Source organism: Asterias rubens, chromosome 19 (assembly GCF_902459465.1).
Source record: "Asterias rubens chromosome 19, eAstRub1.3, whole genome shotgun sequence".
Taxonomy (NCBI): Eukaryota; Metazoa; Echinodermata; class Asteroidea; order Forcipulatida; family Asteriidae; genus Asterias; species Asterias rubens.
Genome location: NC_047080.1, coordinates 3757892 through 3773965, shown reverse-complemented (window position 1 = coordinate 3773965; position 16074 = coordinate 3757892). Strand labels below are relative to the sequence as shown.

Genomic DNA, 16074 nt, shown 5'->3' with positions numbered 1-16074 from the left:
TTTACGATATAAAATGCTTTGTACTTAACTTTAATGCTATGGTCAGACTGGGGCACTACTGTGCTTGATTTCACAAAGCACCAAGATTCATCTTTTGACGCGTTGTTAAAATGGATTGATTCAAATCTCTATGATCAATCTTAGCTCTTTCTGGGATAGCATCTACGTTTTCACCAAGACAAAGTTGTCATGGATGTTGTATGTAAACTAATGTTGTTGTATGTTTTATTTACTGAATCTTTTCCTGTCAGTTGATGTCACTCTTTTTTTTTAATTACCTTTGATGCATTGATGTTTTTAATTATTTTTTAGGTACATGCACATGTGCAATGTAGGCCGTTACCATTACCGGTTTAACTTGGCCAAATGATTTTTTTTTTTTTATCCTTCCATACCTTCAGTTCAAACGTGGGGAACACCCATTTGTCTTCAGTTCACCAAACAGTTACATTTATTTTTTAACCCATAAATTATTTGTTTTACTTGTAAAACAAGGCCCAAGATGTCTTTACTCGCTTGTTTCTTTCCTTGCCTTTTACCTCTGTGGACCCCGATTCGAATCCCACGTCAGACCAAGGCTTTTGCATGTGGATTGGGTTTCCAGTCCCTACCTGATTGCGGAGGTTATCTCCGTTGTGGTTTTCCTCCCACATCTCTCTACCAACTGAGCTATCTTGACATACGTTGGCAGTCTTCGTATTTTGTCAATATCATTGTTTTGGGGTGCCAATCATTAACTGCCGTAATGCCAGGGATCACACCCAAGTTTACGATACAGCCCAAGACGCGGCAGCATGGGGGATCACTTTAAAGTGCCCTTTTTTTCTTTTCTTTTTTTAAATGATTACATACACTACAGGTCTCTTAATATTAAACATAGATTGTTACTTGCAGATGATTTCCTTGAAATAAACAGTCATGTAATATAACCAAATAACTTGTAATGAGTGACACATCCAATTTTCCAGCTGGGTTTTCCTTGGAGGGAAAAACTGTTGCCACGGTGAACCAAACGTCCACCACCAGGATGGACAGAATTAGTTCCTTCAGCAAATGTTTCTTGATATCCTGAAGAACTTAATGGACAAATTAGGAAAACATAAATGAAGGAAACTCTTGGACAGTTGTAACCTTGGACAGGTTGACCGAGTTTTTGAAAGAAGGAAAAAACAGGCTTAACTTTGCCCAAGTACATGGCTCTTCTTACTATTTACTGACATGACCGTAAGCAAACAAACAGCGCCTAAAGGCAGTGGACACTACTGATAATTGTCAAAGACTAGCCTTCGCAGTTGGTGTATCTCAACATATGCATAAAATAACAAACCTGTGAAAATTTGAGCTCAATTGGCCATAGAAAAAACACCATTGTCACACAAAGTTGTGTGCGTTTAGATGCTTGATTTCAAGACCTTAAGTTCTAAACTTGAGGTCTCAAAATCAAATTAGTGGAAAATTACTTCTTTCTCGAAAACTATGTCACTTCAGAGGGAGCCGTTTCTCACAATGTTTTATACCATCAACCTCTCTCCATTACTCGTCACCAATTAAGGTTTTATGATGATAATTATTTTGAGTAATTACCAATAGTGTCCACTGCCTTTAAAGGGAATTTGGATCTTACATTGATTGTATTTGACCTGTCAGGCCTTGAATTTTGTAGGGGGGGTGGGTGGGAATGCTATTCGACTGTAGGACTTGTAGCTCAAAAAGTTCATTGTTGACCAAAATATTTTTTAGGTAGCAAATAAGAGACCCCATGCTCGATTGAATAACACTTTATTCAGATGGGTCATCATACTAAAGGTTTCACAAAGAGACACACGTCTTGGACTTCTTACGGTGGGTCCGAAAAGTCAGAACAGTAGGAGCTTTGTAATTTGATTCGGATTAGTATTGCAACTCGTTCACCTGGACTGTTCTGTTAAGACTGTCGGAACATTCTGTTGGAAAGTTCAAAACACTAATGTGTGTGGTCACCACGGCTGTATGCTTCGTTTGTGAAAGGGCAAGGACACCGAGGCATTCTCTCCTTGGTAAAGGGCACCCTATGAGGAAATTGGAAATTTCTACTTCGAGCATTTCAAGGGCACCAAGGCAATGACCAGGGGGCATGGAGGCAATCACTTTTGTGGCCTAGCTGTAAAGTATTGGGCCTGGGATTGCTATTGTACTTCAGCACAATGATGTGGTCCATCGGAACGTTCTGGGAGTCCAATGGATTGTGGGCATGTGTTCACGGGAACGTTCTTTTGCGCGTAGGATGTGCCAGACTTTATTTGAGACGCCTTTTTTTGAAATATTTTTTGTTTAAAGAAACTAGTTTGCCAATGGATAGGTTACACTTTACAAAATCATATAAAAAGGTCATGGCTTTAGTTTTTGCAGTCTCACGTCGAGCACAGTGTAGAATACAAATCTTAATCATGCTTTTTGATATATGGCTTTTTGTGAAATCGGTGACAATTTTTTTCAACACATTACCATCTGATACGGAATGGATCATAGTGGAAAGGCTATTAAGTATAAACCACAAGGGAAACTGACTGGGTAAATTTAAAATGATTTGGGGTTGAGCAAAGACAAATTGACTGAAGCGGGACATGAACATCTGACCTCCGGATAAATTGTTGACGTTTTCAAAGAAACTGGTTTGGAATAACGATCAGCTGCTCCTGACTCACGACAAAGCTAAAAAAAAAATGCAACCCGAAATTATTTGCATCCCCATTTAGGGTGAATAGCTGAATCATCGCTAATTCATCTAACCCTAAAGTTGAGAAAATCCCTCAATTTACACTTCCTTTGGATTTGCTGGATTCGGAATTGCAAGGCAAAAGCACAGGGATGTGATTTCTCCGTTTTTAAACAGAAATTATATTTTGTCAATATAACCCCCACAATTCTTTAAATATATATATTTTTTTTTCTTGACAAAAAGATCAAACTCATTAGAAAATGCATTTAGAACCTTATGAGACACCCCAGATTGCAGAGTAGGGCATTCAGGATAAACAAATGTAAGCAGGCTTCATATCTTTCGGGCATTGCGCTCGCAAGCTTTCCCATTTTGCGCTCATACTTGCTTCAGGTTTTTTTTTCAACAGCCTATCACATCCCTGAAACCAGCCACGTAAACCCCATTTTAAAGCTTGCTACAAAATCTTATCCAATAGAACTCCCATGTCTGTTAATATTTGACCCAAGACACTTGACTCTAGCTTAATATCCTAATAGTCAGTTTTCTTCTGAAAGAAAAGTTAGGGCTTCATTGCTGCTACGGTACCTTTGAGATTTATGGCGCTGCCTTTAAGGGAAGAGCTTCATTAAATGTACATTCATTAATACCTCAGACGTTATCGCTATTTCTATTGGTGGAGAGCGCGTCACGTGGGTGTGTATAAACCTTTGATAATGACCAGTAAAAAGTGTAGAAACATGGGCATGACACGCGAGCATGCACCTGTGCTTATAAGACAGTTTCTTCATTCCTATTGGTCGAGAGCAACTGCTGAAACAGTTGTGCCACATCACGTGATACGCGTTACGCGCACAGCATTCCCTTGTAAGGTGTTGTTTACCCGAGGGCTTTACCATTTTATAGCTGGAGGGGTGTTGTGTTGAAAGAAATCATTGAACAATTATAATTTTTGCATTTGTTTTACCTTTTGACCAAAAATGTGTTGATGTTTTTTGACCGAAAAGGTATTTATGAATGGGAATCAAATCATGTTGAATCGGTTTTCAACTAGTGGTTTAAACCCGCCGGGGCCTGGTTCTTGATAATTTACCCCGACTTTGTCTCGGTAAAACATATTGATTCCCTTATTGTGCAATTAGCAAAGTACATGCATATTGTTCAATGTAAAGTAATTTATCCAAATCCTTTTTCTTTACCTAAAAATGAAAAGATAGAAAGCATAAATTGAGTTCTTCTTAAATAGCTTTTAATTGTCTCATTCATATGGACTAGCCTTTGTACCCCTACTACTGTCAAAGTTGCTATTGGCTGCTACAAGAGGCGTAGGATGTGTGTCTGAAACCAGGCTAGACGCCCAATGTCTTCCTTTATTTGAATACTTCCTGTGACTCATAAAACGTTGTGGCTGTCGCCAACCATTTAATACTTCTTCTCAAAAGTTCTTAGGCCAAATAAAAACAAAAAGATGTTTAGCTTTTAACTTTATTGAAAAAAGGAAAGGAGGAGGTTTCTTTTTTTCTTAAATTGACCTTGACACTTTTGTAGAGACAACCTTAATTTGTTTGCTGTCTAAGATCATTAAAATGTAAACATTTTTTTTTCTGGGCTTTTTCTTCCAAGCTTATTTGTTTGTTTTCCGTTTGAGATCAGTAAAATGTAATTTTTTTTATTTAATTTTTTTTTTTTTAAAGGAGGCCTCTAAAAGGGAAGCGGGTGGGGACGCTAAACATGTTTGTTTTTTGCCTTAGCATCCAGACAAGCGGGAGCGGGAGGGGGTATCTGAAAGGTCAAATGTAAAACTGCTGAACATGTGCCCAAATGAAATGAACATTGTATTGTCTTTGCAATCATGCTGAGTTCATTGAATGTGTTTTATCTGTAGTGAACATGGGATTTATGTATCCTGTACTACCCTAGACTTTCATTTCTCCAAGTCCGAGAGCGCCAGTGTGTTTACTAGAGTGTGTACAAGTCCTTCCGTCGTTTACAACTTCTGTATCGGAAATCGACACCCTAGGAGCATAAAGCTGACATGAAAAATGTTGTGTGAGGTATAATTACCAAGCGGTCTTTTTTTAGAGGTGCAAAGTTCCCTTGTCAGAAGTACGTAACAAGCAGCCTTGTGGAGAGGTACAAGGGGAACGGAGACAGTTTCTTCCACTGCCTCTGTGAAGTACATGTTGTTGTATCAGGCCTGTTACCATGGTTAGGCCGTGTCCGAAACGGCGACTTCGGCTACAGCTACGGCTAGATCGCGCGCGTCTGCCTATTCTTCAACACTGGTAGACGCGCTGATCTAGACGTAGCTGTAGCCGAAGTCGTCGTTTCGGACACGGCCTTATAGTGTAAAGAACTTTTTGTTTAGGACTTATTATTGGATGCTGGCTTAACATTACTGCCATTCAAAGTTATTTCTACTACAACTGATGCAATTAAGAGCTTGGTATGGGGAGCATGATTGTTCTTGGTGCTGTGCAGTGTGCACCACACTTTTCCTTTGTTGTGTCCCAAAGTATTCCCGGGGCTTTTAAAACCTACTTTTTAGGCTCTGTACTTAATGTATTAATAATCTAATACAGTGGATATAAAAGTGGAGATGGGAACTGAGTTGACCGCTAACCGCAATGTGTACTCGATTGTATTTGGCAGAGTGAGTGTTGAATCCAGCACTTTGAAATGTCGTTTAAAACGGAAACAAGTAACACCCCTGCTTGGGGGTGGGGGGGGGGGGGGGGAGTAGTGGTAACAGTTCATGTAAAGGGGCACTACAGGCCTTCATTTTTGAAAGGGCTAGGGTACCAAGGCATTTTCTCCTTGGTAAAGGACATCCTATGAGGTAGTTTTCAATTTCTATTGGAGCATTTCACGGGCCCCAAGGGGGCATGGAGGCAATCGCCTTTGTTGCCTCCGCGAAGTATCAGCCAGCGGAACTACCAGGGATCTATAAGGTTAAAGATATAATATTCAGCTGCCAAATCGTCCTCGCTCAGAACCCTTATGGAAATGAGTCAGGAAACGACTAGTGATGTAAATCTCGTGCAGCTACGTGCATTTCACTTGTTGAAGGTCAAAAACATAAGCTGGTCGTACGTCACTCATCTGGCTAAGTCTTGCGTCTTGTCTTTTTTTAAAGTGTACACTAGTCACACAACATATGTTTTAACACCCTTAAACGTTTGTATGAGCGGCCAACAAGGACTTGGGAATATCTACATACTGCTTTGGGGATGATATTCATCTTTGGAAGATGGAGAAATCGCTCACAAGATAATCTACATTGCCACCTACTCAAACTGCACTTTTCTTTTAGAGGATTTATAAGTTGTGAACGACTCTGTGTTTTTACAGAAAGTCAAACCTGATGAGACTTTGGGAATTTGATTTTTTCCTTTCGTTGCTGGCGTATGGGATTTCAACGCCCTGTTGCCCCGGATTTAAATGCCCTGTCGCCCTTTTGTGGCTTGGAATAGCTTGACTTGTCTTTGGACTCTCTTGGAATGTACATTATCCTGATTAATTGTTAAAAGTTTTAAAGGTTCTGGGCAACATGGAGCAATATGCAAGGAGAATGTCGTGGAAGCCTAACTCCAGGTATTATTCAATAATTTGTAACTGTTTAACCGGAACAATTAACCACTGTAGATTCTGGTGGATTTTCTTCCTCATAGGACTTCAAAAGAACACCATGTAATTAACCAGGTCTGGAATTTCATCTTCTAGCTAGAGGCAAGTGGCGATGTTCTTGGTTCTTGTTATCCCACATATACAGGGGCCATCCAAAGAACAAAGCCATTATAACTGTGCCATGACCATAGAGTTATATATAAGAACTAGAGGGCGCACGGGTGATGCTACTTGCACAAACCCGACGGGACCGCACCATTATGTACGCGCGTTGAATATGAAACACACGTTGGAGTTTGTGTTTATTGAACGCTAAGCGATGCTGTTTTGTTCAACTTACAAAATGGCCGCACAGACACACGCTGTGGAATGCCAGTTTTGTTAACTAAATTTTTTTTTTTTTTTTTTTTCCGGATTTTTTTTTTAGCCTTATATATGCCTGGCATTAACAGTGTACAACTACAATCATGTAAAATAAGCCCAGTACATGCTTAAAAATGCACCTAAGAGCATAATAAACCTCAACATTTTCTAGGGTACCATTGTGGGTACCATGTCCCGTGGCAGTTCGGCTGCCTCGCTTCGCACTTGCGTTGTGCCTTTGAAAATTTTCCTCTTTTTCTTTCAACGGGCAGTTGCATGCCTGCCATTAGACGGCTCAGCCACCATGCATGTACATGAACACTGACTTTGTGTCACCATGGCAATATAATTATGTACATCCAAACAGATAAGGGCAACTGTATCTGGTTAAGCGGATAGGACATCTTGGCATGGCGTGGCTGAGCAGGTTAAGAGAGCATCGGACGCATGCTCTGGTGTTTCTGATCGGCAGAGTGTGGGTTCGAGTCCTGGTCTTGATACATTTCTTCTCTTCTTCTTCTCACACTCTCGCTTTTCTGAGATGTATGTAGAACAAAAGAGCTATTCCCTCAGTTGTATTCCAAGTACTGCATCTCTTTGGATCTCCTTACCTAGTGCATATTTTCCTCTATCCTACAATCTAGACTGTTTCTTTTTAAGCGGACATCAATTCCTACCTTTGATTATCTTGAGGTACATGTATTGTCGTCTTAGATATTTTAACTTGTAGCCCCTTACCAAGAGTGGTTTGTTTGGGGTGAACGTGCATACACATGAAACAAAATAGAAAACAAAACAAAATACTTTATTTTGTCTTGTGTAGGTAGCCATTTTTATTTGTTCTCGTTTTGGCAGTGTTGGTTTTTTTAAATTCAATGCATCCTGAATTAATTGCCTTTAAGTCGTTAGAGCTGCAATGTGTCACCGGTTCCGGTGAACGGCGGATGTCCATGTTTATTTATGGGACAAATGCAATAATTAGCGTTGAGGTCAAACAACAAAGGTTTTGGGTTGGTCAGGGTGGAGGGCAGAAAAAGAAATTTGGCGCATTGCGTGTTTGAAGTCAACTACTACTCGCTGCGGATTTAAAACGTCATGAAGTTTTGGATTTACAACTTTGCATCAGAGCAGTGCTCAAAACGTTGGATCGTCAACCACCCGTTACTTTTTAGAACCAACACTACTCAAAAGAGATTTACACATGGTGCTACCGCAAACCTCACCTACTGTAATAACATAAAGCGGTGTGCAGATCTGGGCCCAATTTCATAGAGCTGCAAAGCACAAAAATTTGCTAAGCATGAAATTTCTTCCTTGGTAAAAACAGGATTACCAACCAAATTTCAATTTGTTGCATATTCCTTGTTACTGGTATTCAGCTGTTGTTTGCTCATCCTGAAAATCATGTTGAAATTTGGTTGGTAATCCTGTTTTTATCAAGAAAGAAATTTCATGCTAAGCAAATTTTTGTGCTTAGCAGCTCTATGAAATGGGGCCCAGATTAGCTGTCAAAATATATTGTTCAACTCCTGACGATTGAATGTTCAAGGTTTTGTTCACAGCCCATGTAGGAATATTGCCCGTTGACGGATCACCAAACTGGTTCTCATTGCTGTTGCGTTGGGGCTGCTTGTCTGTGCAGACAACTTGGGATGCCCAACTAGGAATACATGTTCTGGATGGAATAGAAACCTTGCTAGACATCTCCGGTACATGTGTAGTCAAGCAGATTGAAAGAGGACATATAGTCTGATACCTAATGTACAACAGTGTATCATAAAGGTTACACCATTCAGGGAATCAGACAAAGATGGCTACTGTATGATCCTCTTCCTTTTGCAAAAGCTTCCTTCGTGTCAAACCCTACCTGAGTTCTAACTTCTAATCCTAACCTTGTAGTTGCCCTTAATTGTTGCTAATTTGTCTGGGCCGACCAACAGGATGCTACTTTCTATTTAAGGGATCTCAGTGGAACTAATTTTATCATCGGGCACATCCAGCATTACGGAAGTCTTGTGCCTAGCATCATGCATCAGGTGCACATTGCTAAAGGAATGGATCCTCAGTGGTAGTCTGGTAACCTGACCAAATTCATCGGGACTTTTACCGCATTGACGTGATTGAACATTAACGGTGGTGGCTTTGGAATACAAATTGGAAGGAAGATATTTTCAAGCCGGATTTACGTCTGAATTTTGAAGTTATGGAAACCGGTGTTCAGAGTACAAACATGGATGTTTGTATTTAGTGTGAAGGGTTGGAGAGTTGCACAATAGCCTGCTCTGGCAAACTCATTTGCTATGATTATGTGTGTGGAAGATAACCCGGAGCTTGTGCTGGATTGGGACGCCATTTTTGAGTTTCCTATTTTAGGAAAAGGTAATTGGGTAAATGCCAGGTTGACACTTGATAAACTTTACAGTTTTCCATCGAATGGACTGAGATTAGTCAAGACACATCATCTTCGCCCCATTTGAATCAACGTACAGAATATCAGACATTCAAGATAATTTTGAGATTTGTCACTCGGTAAACATGAACTCTTCCCATCTAATGGACTTAAGATAACTCAAGACATATCATCTTTGCTGGATTGAGTCAACGTAAATTTCAAGATCATTTCATTGGTTGTCACCTGGTAAACATTCATGTTTCCCCCCATTTAATGGACTGAGATAAGTCAAGACATGGCGACTTTGCCGGATTGAGTCAACGTAAATTTTCAAGAACATTCGTTCGGTGATCATGTGGAATACATTCACGTGAGTCGTTGTTTGTGCTACATGTAGATATTGATGCAGGAGTGTCTTGAAGAGGCAGTACTAGCCTATATTTCCCAATGGAATATTTCCATTTCACAATGGACGATCCCAACAACCCATTTAAGTATAGCAGTTATAAATACAGGAAGAAACAACCGTTCAGGTAATCACCATTGGAGGTAGCTTTTCTTTTACAAACTCTAACTCTGTGGTGTTTAAGAAGTGTGGACCTGAAACAAAAGAGGTCCATACACTGTAGGGACTTGAAGATAGGTTTTTTTAGCCTTCGTAAAGACTTTGCTAGGGTCGAAGCGTCAGGACATTAACTATGTTTTGGATTCTTACCATCTATCCTTTTGGTTTGTGACAAGTTTGCGACAGTTTACTTGTGCGGTCCTCAAATTAACCACTCAGTTACAAGCCTGGTACATGTGTATGAAAAAGCCACTGGAGCACCACGGCAGCTCAGGGCTGTATTCTTTCCAGGGAGCTGAGAAAGATTTAAAGTGGCACAACGACAAGGGCACTAATAAAAAAGGGTATAGAAACGTTTTTTTGACATGCGCTGTATAAACACTAGTTGTTGTTATTATTATTATTAATTTATGCTTTTGCTTGTGGTGTTTGTTTCGTTTAGGTCCAAGTTGAGTTCCCTGTTTGGTATGGACCGAGCGAACAACCAGGGTGGAAACGAGTCTCTGACGTACACTGCGCCCAAACAGCCCAAGAAAGGATCTAAAGGATCAACATCAAGGGGTAAGGCTAAGAAAATACAAGTAGCTTTGGCAAACTGCTTACCAACCAAAATGACCTACATGTAATGGCCTGACGTTTCGACCCCAGCAGAATCTTTCTTCGAGAAAGACTCTGCTAGGATTGAAACGTCGGCCCATGAACTTTTTTTTTGCTAAGTATAACAACGACACTTCACTAAACATATATGTTATGCAAGCGGACCTAGCATATATACATTGTACATACAGTCCATATATGCATCACGTATGTACTGCCCGAGAGATTTTGTAAGATTAAGGGGGGTTCTTGGCTTACGTGAGAGCCTTGTCATCAAGTCTACTGAGCTAAGGTCTCAAGTTTGGCTCATGTCCCTAGGGTCAAGTCTCAATCCCCTCAATACTGTGTCCTTGTTGGCTCTTCTTGAGTCCTTGTGGTCAAGTCTCAAGTCTTTTCTTGTCATCTGTCAAATCCCCAGGGTCACGTTGCTTGTCATGTCATTATTATGAAGTCTCAAGTCATTTTGGCCGAGTATAGACTCAGTTCTTAAAAGGGAAGTCTCGAGTTAAAGTCTCAAGTTGTTGGTGTTAATTGTTAAGTCAAATCTCATATCCTAATTAAGTCGATTTGAACATCTATTTGTAAGAAACGCAAAACAAACCAAATTGATTTTTAACATGCACTGATTGTTTTGTCTGCGCCTTGAACACCCAGCAGGATGGATATGTGCGCATTACAAGTCTTATTATTGTTATTATTATTATGATTGCAAGCAATTTTATCAAGGGTGTACCGATCATTTTAACAAGCGTTATAACGGGTGCGTTCGTTTAGCTTCCTTTGGTCTACCCCGCGGTGCTCACTCGGGTTAGCCCCTGACAAGAGCTAAACGAACGAACACTCATTGCTCTCGTAGTGACGTCGTTTTCCTGGGTCCAGCCCCCAAGTGACCCACTCCACAAGCAGGGCACTGGGGGCTGACCTGGGTGAGCCCCTGGAAGGACGTTAAAAGCTATTCGAACGCACCGGGGTAGACCGGGGATGACCCAGGGAAGCTAAACGAACGCACCCAACGTCTTGATGAGCCCCTTAGCCTTAGCTAGCCTACATCAGCCATTTTGTAATCATGATTCTGTGGGTATTTTGTTTATACTTTCAGAGGGAGCGGCCTCATCATCCCCTTCAACAGCCGGTCAGTCAGCATTATTACTTGCAGTTGCTGTGCATGCGTACAGATTGTAAGTATACTCTATGGAACAGCCTGTAGAATTGTCATAGTGTCTGGATTTATTAAAGGCACTGGACACATTTGGTAATTTCTCAAAATATATATTATCATAAAAACGTACTTAGTAATGAGCAACGGAGAGCTGTTGATAGTATAAAACATTGTGAGAAACGGCTCCTCCTCTGAAGTAACGTAGTTTTTGGCAAAGAAGTAATTTCTCATTCAAATATTAAATGACTTCAACTGCAGCCTTTTATTTGTACCCGAAAACACACAAATTTGTGATTTTTTTTTCATAACTTTCTTCAACTTTGATGAACATTTGAGTCCCACACAGGTTTATAATTTTATGCAATATATGTTGGGATACACCAAATGACAATACTGGTCTTTGACAATTACCAAAGGTGTCCAGTGCCTATTGGCCTACTGACTATCTTTCCTAAACCCCATCACTCTGTTTCCATATTTTGAAGTCAATTTATCTCAGCTGTGTTGTTGAATGTTTCCAGTGACTCACTGTTTCTAGACTACTTCAGGGACAGCCTGGAAAAATATTGTGCTTTGCCCACAGTCAGACTAAGAAAGCTTTGTTGGCGAACTCTTCACAAATGATCTGACCAATAAACTTAGAGACAAGAGTGCTGGCGTGTTTATCTGGAGGACCTGGGTTCGAAGTCAATTTGTCTGTGTTTAGCCCTAAATCCAATTATATAATTGGCATGACTTTTGCAATGCTATAAATGGATTTCACCTGTTGAGTATAGTTTCCATTGCCAAGAGCAATCAATTTAGCTGAATACCAGATAAATATCTGGTGTTATTATTATTATATTAGAAGTACTGTTGTTAGAAATATAGAAGTACTGTTGTTAGAAATAACCATGTGAAAACATACCTTAGTGTACGTTTGCTTCTCTCCACCCAGGGGTAAATGGGTACCTGTGAGGGCAGAGTTGGTTCTTGTGATGGATTAGCCTTGATTGCGCTACACATTTGGCGGCACAGGCTGTATACTCCCTAGGGAGATGAGATGGTTTAAGGAATGATTTAAGGCCCAGTGACCAGGGGTAATAATGTTGAAGCGCCATGAGCGTCACTGCGTGACGGACCTGAGCGCTATATAAGAAGCCACTATTATTATTATTATTATTATTATTATTATTATTATTATTATTATTATATATATTCAAAAAAGGCTAACAAATGCTAGGTTAAATCTGCAATTTTCCGGAACCCACGTTAACTTCTAATGAGGTGGCAACAGACACACTGGGTACAAAGACGTTCTCATCTTCTATTGAGTAAGAATAAGATACTCTCAGACCTTGAACCCCCTAATAAGTGACCTACATGTAGGACTTGAAAATGAGTCGCACCCCCTTAAGGTGATCCCCTGGCTGCCGCTTTCCAGGTTTTGTATCGTAAACTTGGGTGTTATCCCTGGCTATACGGCAGCTAACGGTTATGTGGCTTCTGACTACCACCCCCCGAACAAAGATATTGACAAAGTTGGGACACCGCTAACATAGTGCGTGAAAGCTCAGTTGGTAGAACGCTGGTATGTAAATCCAGTAACTTTAGTTCAAGTCTCGCTCCAGTCAATTCAAACCTGAACTACTGTATTTTTAACAAGTTTTTAAAGGTTTGTGTTTTAAGTCATCGCACTTAGTTGTCCATTACCGCAAGATGACATATTGATCCTCTGTAATAGTAAAAGCTAAATAGTATTTAATAGTATCTAAATAGTATTTAATAGTATTTAATAGTATTTAATAGTATGTTAAAGTATACTATTTAATACTATTTAATAGTATTTAATACTATTTGTTGCCAGTTTATTATTTTTCCACTTTCTCATCCCTCCAGTTCCAATGGAACATACATCAAACATGGCAAGCTTGGGGCTGCTATCTTGGGTAACCACACAGCCAATGACGTAAGTTGTTAGATCCGTGAATTATATATTTTTTTCTTCAAAAATTACAGGATAAAAACTTTGCATGTTGGAAATGCAATCTAGTAAAGTTTGAGTTAAATTCATGTATATATGAGTAGGAATTGAAACTTTGCATGGTGGAGATACAATCTAGTCAGATTTGAGGTAACACCGTGTGTGTAGGATTTGAAACTTTGCATGGTAGAGATACAACCAAATTTGTTGTGCATACTTTGGAGCTCCTGATAAATGGAGTTTATTGATCAAGAGTGGTCTCCAAAATAACTGTTTGGCAAAAAGAAACTCTCAGTTTCTAAGAAAGACATTCATATACTTGATGTGCCTTTTTCACTCAACGCCTTTTTGATCATTAGGGATATGAAATTGCATTCAATAATAATGGACACTTTTAAAGAGCCGGTATCCGCCGCAAGCGGCGCTCATGGCGCTGCTCTACAAGAGGACCAACTATTAAAAGCAGCAAAACAAAATTAGAAAAATCAACTCAACAAAAAGCTTCTCTATGAAGATGAATTTTTAAACTGTTCTTGAAAACTGTGAGTGATTTGGAGAGTTTCACAGTTTCCAGTAGATAGTTTCAAAGCTATGGTGCTGAGCTCTTAAAACAAATGACCTTATTGCATTGAGGTGACGATGTACATGAATTACCATAATCAAATTCCAGCATTTAAACCCTTCGGTGTATAAAGTTACTTCATATAGTTTTGAAGGAAACATTTACTTTTGAGAGTAATGTAAGTTTGGTAGAATCTAATGTCATTTATTGATTACATTTGTTTTTATCTTCCAGTACAAAGTCTTACTTTACATCAGCAAACAGCAACAGGTGACACATGCAAGAATTACTCCCCATTTTGTCTTCACAGTAAGTTCCTTCGTTTCTCAATTTTTCAACCCTAACCCATCGGGGCCCAATAGGAGACTTTCCAACACTAGGTGGCAGCAGATTTACCGGGTTAATTTTCATTGCTTACGTAGTTCTGAACATGCGCATAATTCTGAGAACAATGGATTTACCCGGTAAGTCTGCTGCCCTCTGTCGTCCCAGAAAGTCTCCCATTGAACTCTCTATTCCTAAATGAACTCCTTAAATCTAAATAGGAGACTTTCCAACGCTAGGTGGCAGCAGACTTACCGGGTAAATTTCTATTGTTTACGTAGTTCTGAGCATGCGCATAATTCTGAGAACAATGGATTTACCCAGTAAGTCTGCTGCCCTCTATCGTCCCAGAAGTCATGGCTCTGCTTACCAGAAGCAAAGAATAAGCGCTTGTGGAAGTAGGGAGTTCTGTGCTTACGTCAAGGGTTAGCAGGGAATTTTAACTTTTGCGCATGCATACTCCACGTTACTTGGGATTCTCACTTACAAGACTGGCGCAGAAATTCGGAGTTTGCCCGTAAGCAGAAAATGGTGATCGTGAGCACATTTTCAAATAAAGTTTCATCGCTTTAGGTTTGATGTAAGCGCTCGTAACATCTTCTTTTTGTTGTTTCAGACGCAAGCCAACAACTATGCTACATTCTACGACGAGCAGAGACAGAACTGGTCCATCATGTTTGAGTCAGAGCAGAACGCAGAAGATTTTGCAAAGCAGGTAGGAAAAACATGCTGTTATAGATCTTATGCGCATGACATCACTGAAGTTGGGCGCCCTCACGCTAGAGGCGGGGAAATAACCCTTATGTATTTTCTTTGGTGTTAGACCTTTGGGAATCATTTTCTCTGTAACATAAAAAGTTGTTTATATTTTAAAATCTTAATCATTATTTGGTATCTTTTTTAATCTGATATTTAGGTGGGATTAGCCAAGCTGAATGCTTCAGGGGGGATTACGCGGGGCGTTATCCAGCAAGACCTAACAATCGGTGCTGGCGACCCCGTCAGCGAAGGGGATTCAGTGGAGGTGAAATACACAGGCTGGCTGTACCACAACAGGACGTTTGGAAGTGTAAGTAATTAAGTGAATTTTTTCTCTCCCAATATTTGGCATAGCTTTCTTTTATAGTCAGTCCAGCTCCTACATTATGTCATCAGCTATTTTGCTTTAGCCCTGCTAGATATTTCTCTCATAGCTACCCAGTCTGTTTCATGTTAATGTTTTCTTGTTACCTGTTTTTTTGTCTTGTCTCCTTGTTTGTAGTTTGTCTGTTTAGGCTGTCTTCTGCAAGCCTTGGCTTAATCTGACAACCTCATACTCTCTTTATTTTGGTTTACATTATATTAACTATTTTCCCTCCGTCCTATAATATTTTGTAACCATTATATCTTGAGAAGAGTAGAACGAAATAAATTTTGACTTGAATTTAAAAAAAAAAATTAAAATAGTGTATAGTATTGGTAGGTTGTCTACAGAAACACACTTGTAGAAAGGTTTTTATTGTCATAAAATATTGGTACTGGGGGAGGGGATCAGACTTTGACTGAGCTGAACTGATCGGAATATTGGTAAAAGTCTACAGTGTGGATTGCTAACTAGAGGATGAAAATGGATTCGCTCTTTCGGATGTCAATGACAGCAATATATAACTGAAGTATTTTGTTCTAACTCTGTAGGTGTTTGACAGCAATGCGAGTGTGGACAAGGCCTTCCGCTTTAAAATCGGCAGAGGAAAAGTTATAAAGGTAGGTACTATAAGTTATTAGGTGAGTTTGGGTGTCATACGAGATACATGCTAGGACGAGCGCCCTCTTTTGGTGGAGTTG

General features: G+C 39.8%; 1 protein-coding gene across 2 annotated transcripts in view; it reads left to right on the top strand.

Annotated features, from left to right (window-relative positions):
* Positions 1-16074, top strand: part of LOC117303043 (FK506-binding protein 15-like) — a 62933-nt gene that overhangs the window by 8804 nt on the left and 38055 nt on the right. For both annotated transcript variants that reach the window (XM_033787094.1, XM_033787093.1), the window contains exons 2-8: positions 10088-10206; positions 11342-11420; positions 13280-13349; positions 14161-14235; positions 14867-14965; positions 15167-15319; positions 15925-15993. In XM_033787094.1, coding sequence (XP_033642985.1) covers positions 10088-10206; positions 11342-11420; positions 13280-13349; positions 14161-14235; positions 14867-14965; positions 15167-15319; positions 15925-15993 — 664 coding nt within the window. The remainder of the gene's footprint in view (positions 1-10087; positions 10207-11341; positions 11421-13279; positions 13350-14160; positions 14236-14866; positions 14966-15166; positions 15320-15924; positions 15994-16074) is intronic.